General features: G+C 42.2%; 2 protein-coding genes across 3 annotated transcripts in view; one reads left to right on the plus strand and one right to left on the minus strand.

Annotated features, from left to right (window-relative positions):
* Positions 1–785: 785 nt before the first annotated feature.
* ccdc92 (coiled-coil domain containing 92) lies at positions 786–3,077 on the plus strand (the record flags this gene model as incomplete). The annotated part of the gene is given in 1 exon segment (XM_014033572.1): positions 786–3,077. A coding segment is annotated over 1 exon segment (809 nt), but the record flags the coding sequence as incomplete, so codon positions are not given.
* A 1,528-nt stretch (positions 3,078–4,605) lies between these two features.
* The window catches only part of chmp7 (charged multivesicular body protein 7), a 5,425-nt gene continuing 3,724 nt past the window's right edge, over positions 4,606–6,306 (minus strand). The window contains exons 5-10 of one of the 2 annotated variants that reach the window (XM_014033574.1): positions 6,115–6,163; positions 5,911–6,030; positions 5,710–5,808; positions 5,564–5,621; positions 5,273–5,476; positions 4,606–5,193 (exon numbers count right to left, since the gene is read on the minus strand). In XM_014033574.1, the coding sequence (XP_013889028.1) occupies positions 5,138–5,193; positions 5,273–5,476; positions 5,564–5,621; positions 5,710–5,808; positions 5,911–6,030; positions 6,115–6,163 (586 nt within the window). In that variant the 3' untranslated portion in view covers positions 4,606–5,137. Of the gene's footprint in view, positions 5,194–5,272; positions 5,477–5,563; positions 5,622–5,709; positions 5,809–5,910; positions 6,164–6,306 lie in introns of both variants that reach the window. The other variant, XM_014033573.1, reaches the window with a different exon arrangement.

Here is a 6,306-nt window from a genome sequence, read left to right on the forward strand (position 1 = left end):
TGCACAAAAGATGCAGTCAGAAGTCGATAAGAGAAATGTCCTTCAATGAGTTTTCTCCTGAAACAACATGGATGGAGCGTTCTGAAGCAGAGGGTTGTTCATCACTTTGTTTATTACACCTCCCCACATCACAGATCTGAGTCAGGACACAGTCGTAGAGGTCAGGTCACTGCATATAAGCTAAACAGGAATGTGTGTATCTGAACAGGGCATATGCAGTGTGTTGTGTTATTGTGTAACATTTCAGAGATTGGAGTGCAGGAAATGAGATTATCTGTCACAGCACTAATGCACAGCCTTCAACCTGCTCACTGCAGCTGCTCCAACTGGGCTGCAGACGCCCCCCACCCCTGAGAAAAATACATATTTATTTTTCCAACCATCTACTTATTTGATCAGAGTGACTTTAAGAATTAAAAAAAGCATTCAGATGTATAGGTAGTAGTGTGTTTTTGTTGTTTTGTTTTGTTTTTGGCTCACACAGCACATCATGGTTGTGTTTTCTGTTGTTACATGGTGAGGTGGGGGCTGCAGTGATGGAGGTCAGATGAGTGCAGAGCTCTTTTTGTCTTTCAGAGCTGTAATGTGAGACCTGAGCTCTCTGCCCACWGCAAATGAATCTCTGTAGAACCGTCCTGTCTGCTGACAGCCTGTCTCTGCTTAATGTACTAATGATTACTCTTGTTTTGTGATGTGTGTGTGTAGATCAGTGTGTCTCTGTTTTAAAACCTGCAGTTGTGTATGTAACAGCAGGGTTTTTCTTTTTTTTATCATTGTGTGTTCAGACAGCGGTGAGGACCGATGCAGGGAGCTACAGAGGAGGTGTGAGGAGCTGGAGGTCCAGCTCAAGAAAAAGGAGGAAGAGAACACGGAGCTGCTCAGGGACCTGGAGCAGAAGAACGCTATGATTTCTGTCCTGGAAAACACCATCAAAGAGAGGGAGAAGAAGTACCTGGAGGAGCTCAAGATGAAGAGCCACAAGCTGGCTGTTCTGTCCGGGGAGCTGGAGCAGAGGGCGAGCACCATCGCTTACCTGACGTCACAACTCCATGCCACTAAGAAGAAGCTGTTGGCGGGCAGCTCCTCTGAGGCCAGCCCTAACGTCAGCCCCATCACYTCATACAGGCCCACGCCTCCAGCGGCTAAAGACAGGCAGCCCGAAACCCCACGGCGCCGCATGAAAAAGAGCCTCTCCCAGCCTCTTCACCCCGAGCTCACCGAGGTGTACCGCCTCGGTCCGGACGGCAGGCGGCTGGTGCTGCGGGAAACGGTCGACGCCATGCCCGACCCCACCCCTTTCCTCCAGGCGGGCAGGGAGTCCCCCGAACCTCAGATGGTGCGCGAGCAGCCTGCCGTCATCCCCCCCATCGCCTCCCATCGCTCCCCCGTCCCCCCACTGGGCGCCACGGCCAGTCCGCGTAACAGCCCCGCGCGAGACCGCCAGCACAGGGCTCACGTGGGCGTGGCACACCGCATCCCACACGGCACCCTCCCTYTSGCCCCGCCTCAAGCAGAGCTGGAGACGCTGGCCGTGGATCAGGTCAACGAGGATAAGGTTATCCAGAAGTGCTCGGAAGCAGACAGGACAGTTTAATTCTTTAACGCTAACGTACACACACACACACACACACACACACACACACATCGAGGGCCAGATGCATAAAGCAGTAGTTTTTATCAGTACAGCTGTGTGTACATACAAGGAAACTGGCATACGCCTTCTTTTTGCCACATTCAGAAAGCTGTGCAAATATATACGGTTCTGGTTTTTTGTAAATGTCTTTGATTCTTTTGCCGTACGTACAACTGTTTCATCCTCACCGGTAACGGCTCCAGACAGCCATCTTATTTCATTTGCATAATAAAATGATGAAATACTGGCTTAACGCTGGTGCAGTGAAGTGCAATTTTTAAATAACGTTCTGAAGGTCTCATTAATGTCTTCCAGCTAGAAGAGCTGCTGAAATAAATCACAACTGTAACGCTGTAGCTGCCAGCTTAGTTTTCTGTTCATTTTCTCTTTGACATGCATCCTTCTCACTGCACAGTCCAGACACACAAACAATGTTTGTGGTTTTCTTTGTTTATGCATCTGATCCTCGTGCAAGRAGAGTAAGGAGTCTGACCCACTGTGTAACACTGCAGCATAAGCAAATATCATTTAGTCATTTTCCATCAGATATTTTTTTTTCCCTGATCCTCCCTCCACAGGAAAAAGACGACTGCGCAGCATGCCAAACGATTCTTAATTCTGTCCCAGTGAGACTTTGTATTATACACATCGCAACTTCTTTGCTCAGACTTTCAGTTYGTTCTGTCGTTCGTGGAGTGAAGATCAAGTTCTCAGCCAAATATCTGCATCAGTGCCTGCTTCACCRGTCCAATCATACACGAGCTGTAGTCGTGGCTCTGATATCTTTATACATATCTTCGTCCGCTTCTCAGCAACAGGCTGAAAGCACCAACAAAAAGGTAGAACAACGCGTCTGCAGCTGCGTAGGGTAGAAGTGAAACAATTAATCTAATATTCCTAGAATGTCTTTCTGCTTGTGATATCTGTATAATCATGTTATTGTAGGTAGAAGCTGCGTAGTGTTCTTGAAATCCGCAGGTCATGGAGGTGAGGGGGGTAACATGCGAACGTTTCCTTTTGCTGACAGAAGGAAGGCGCAGCAGTGGACACGTTCTAATGCAATACGAGCTGAGAGTAATCAGCTGGCGTGTGTGTGTGCGAGTGAGGAGGAGTGTGTGTCTGAGAAACGGCGAGGGCCGCAGGGAGAATTTAGCTTTGGCTGAAACAATACCCGCTGATGCTAATTGTCACACGAGGACATTTTTATTAAAAACACTGCTTTAACAAGATATTTGTGATATGACTTAACTGTACTTTTAAAGGCTGTGAATTTGTAATCAGTTCTTTTTTTTCTATTTAATATAGAAAAATGTACAACAGGTCAAATATTCTCTGTATTGCACTACCAACTTGATGGTAATTAAATCTTCTATTAGCCTGCTTTTCACAGTAAAATCACTTGTCATCAATTACAAATCGATATAATAAAGTAATGTTTTTTAAATGGTTGGTTTGAATGATTTATTTCAGGTGTTGGAACACTGGTCAGTGTTTTTCTGATCAAATTAAAAACATGTTGCTATTCCAGATGGAAAATGATGCAATAAATAAGAAAGCTAATTTAATAGGTAGATATAATCTGTATTTCAGCCTAGCGTCTCTTCAGAGCACAGTCTTTTCAGATTATTGTAGGCTGGATTACCAGCCTACACTGATACATTTTGCTACAAAATTTGAAGGAGCTGAGCTTCCTTCACCTGCTCCACTGATTATCTAACATTTCATATTCTGCAGGTAAACTCTCAGGTATCTGTAGATCCCCACCATCTAAACTTCTTACCCTGTTAGTCCAAGTCTTCAGCACAAATGAGGGAATCTCACCACTTATTATCCATAGTTCAACCAACTAGCCACTAGATGTCCCACTTGGATTATAAAAGTTTTCAAAATAAAAAGGAAAACCAAGTGTTTGCCTAATCCCTAAATTTTCTTCTATTAAACCTTTTCCCCAGAACAAATATAAATAGGGCAATTAATGGTGGAAATACAGACAGAATCATATCCTGGTATACTTAAATTATGTTGTGGGTTCAATTATGATTATTAAATGTTGCTCTTGTTTCTTCATTAAAAACAGGGTAACAATATAATAATGTAATAAACTTTTAAAAGCTTGTTATTTGGAAAAGATAAATGTCAAAACGCTCAGCATCTGAAGATCACGCTTCAACTTAAAAGATCAGTTTCAAATGAAATAAAAAAAAGAGAAAACAAGTAAAACTTCAGTCATTTTACTATTAAAGGAGCGGGGGCTGTTATGCAAAATTGACCCTTTTTTTTTGTTAGCTTTATATCATGTTGTAATGTCATATCCAGAGTGTTGCCTTGACTCATTCCTGCATGTTTGATATCCTTGAATCTCTAGTGGTAGCCATGGACTCATACCTAAACACTTGCTGGTACAAAGTGCTGCCTATTGGCGAAGACGCACTGAAGTGGGAGTGTCTGAAATGGCAGGAGAGGCCAATTTCAAGGTGCTTAGATAGACTGTGATGCAAAGTCAATTTTATTTTTGATATATACAGCATTTTTATAATAACTGAAGGTAACATAGTTACGTGATTGTGGTATAGAATAGAACTACGTGTCTGGAAAATACATAATATCCCCTCTTTAATGGCTTTACTGACATTACACCGCAAAGCACTGAAGTTAGTATTGAAAAAAAGTGGAATATTTTGAGTATGTTAAAGCCTTAAAACTAAATCACTTTTAACATTGTTTCCTCTTAAGGTTCAGTGTTCCTGTCTGATAATATGGGGAACAACAGAGTTTGAGATCACTTGTATTTTGTTGGTAATGTAGTTTTAGTAGCTGCCTGTTTACACGTTCTGATCTAGTAAATAAAAATGAAACAGCCTGATGTATCATTGGTGACAGTAATGATAAAATGAGAATAAACAGTTAAAACTCCTTTATGTAAACCAGCAAGGTTGAATTTCACCTGACTAATGTAAAAACAATTCATCCAACAACTGATTAAAATAAATTTTATTTTCAAGAAAACATTTGGTTAAATTCACTTCAGGTCTGGTTCTTTAGTCCTCCCAAGTCCAATATATATATATTTATAATATTCAGTTATAATAAATCATTTGGCATTCTCTTTRTTATTTCAGCTCCTATGTACAATTTAGAAGGCCACTTTAACACACTTAGTGTCAGATATGAACAAACACTCAATAAACCATTGATTTATCTGATTTTTTTTGTCAGATTTAAAAGCATTCCAACATGCTGAAGAGCAGCAGAGTTACCTGTTTGACTTGACTCTTCAAACTGTAAAAATAATCACGGTTCAAACTAAATAAAGGTGCAATACGTCATATAAGAGTCCAAATTGGCATGCCTCTACGTTAGAGGAACTGTTTTAATTAGAAGGAAATAAAGTGCCTTGTTTGTAACCTGATTTCTTTTTCTCTAATTAAGAGCAATGTTTTTTTATTTGAATGAAAACATGTCCACTGTAAGAGATACAGCTTTTCTGGATATGTTGATGTAGCGTCACTGTGTCGGCTCCATTCTCCTGCCTGGCGACGTCACTTTCTTCTGCTGAAAGCCTGAACACACAGAGACRATCAGACATTATCTTTCATATCTAGTCGCACAGACAAGCTGAGAAATCCAGAACACACAAACCTGTATCTGACAGCGTTAACCGATTCAGGTCTTCCTCCAGCTCGCCAGAAGAAATATTCAAGTGACCGTGAGGTACATCAGGCAGAGAGCTGAGGAACGGCTCACTGGAGGGTCCCAGACCATTTGTTGGAACTGCAGGCAAGTCTGGCTTTGATTCATCCAACAAAGCCTTCAGTTCCTCCTCCAACTCATCCATGTTTTCATCTAAACATAAATATTAAACGTAAAGCTCTGCGATAACCTCAGTTATTAAAGGTACGACACCAACTGGACACCAACCGACTGACTTACCTGCTGTGATCACACCACTGGAGATGGTCTGATTCACATCATCTTGTGTGTCACAGAGCTGTTATGTGATGGAAGAACATTAGCAGAAAAGCATTAGGGGCAAAAAACAAAAGTTTATTTGACAATTTATCGTTTAAATAACAGACCTCCTGGATTTGGTCCACAAGGGTCTCGGCTCGCTCCACAGTCACGTCTTTAAGAGAGAGCCTCAGGGCTGCCACTCCGGCCTGATATGCCTGCATAACCTGCGCGTGCGTGCACAAACACACACACACACACACACAACAAACACTCAGTACTGACAGCATACACATTTGATCAGTCCAGCTGTTAATGCAGCTTCTTACCGTCTTATCAGTCTGAGACTGAGCTATTCGGTCCAGAATTCCTCTGATAGTCTCCAATTTGGCAAACAGGTTGTCGGCTCTCTTTTCCACCCTCTTGTGGCCTCTCAAACACCTCAGCGCCTTTGGGACACATGGTAAAAATGACCAAATTAACMAACTGCTATAAAGATGTCTTTTTCTGTTTTGCAATTCTGTTACAATAACCTGTGATTTCCTCCCTTCCCGCAGCAGAGTTCTTGCGTCCTCTTTGCACCTGCACACAGATCATTGAAAGGAACGTCTGGAGATAAATGGCTCATACTGTGCACAGAACCATAAGGTTATGAATATAACCACAGTTCCTTGAAGGAATAGAACGAAGTACAACACACAGTTGTATATGGGACACGCGCGCCC

The sequence above is a fragment of the Austrofundulus limnaeus genome, unplaced genomic scaffold, assembly GCF_001266775.1.
Source record: "Austrofundulus limnaeus strain Quisiro unplaced genomic scaffold, Austrofundulus_limnaeus-1.0 Scaffold1775, whole genome shotgun sequence".
NCBI lineage: Eukaryota > Metazoa > Chordata > Actinopteri > Cyprinodontiformes > Rivulidae > Austrofundulus > Austrofundulus limnaeus.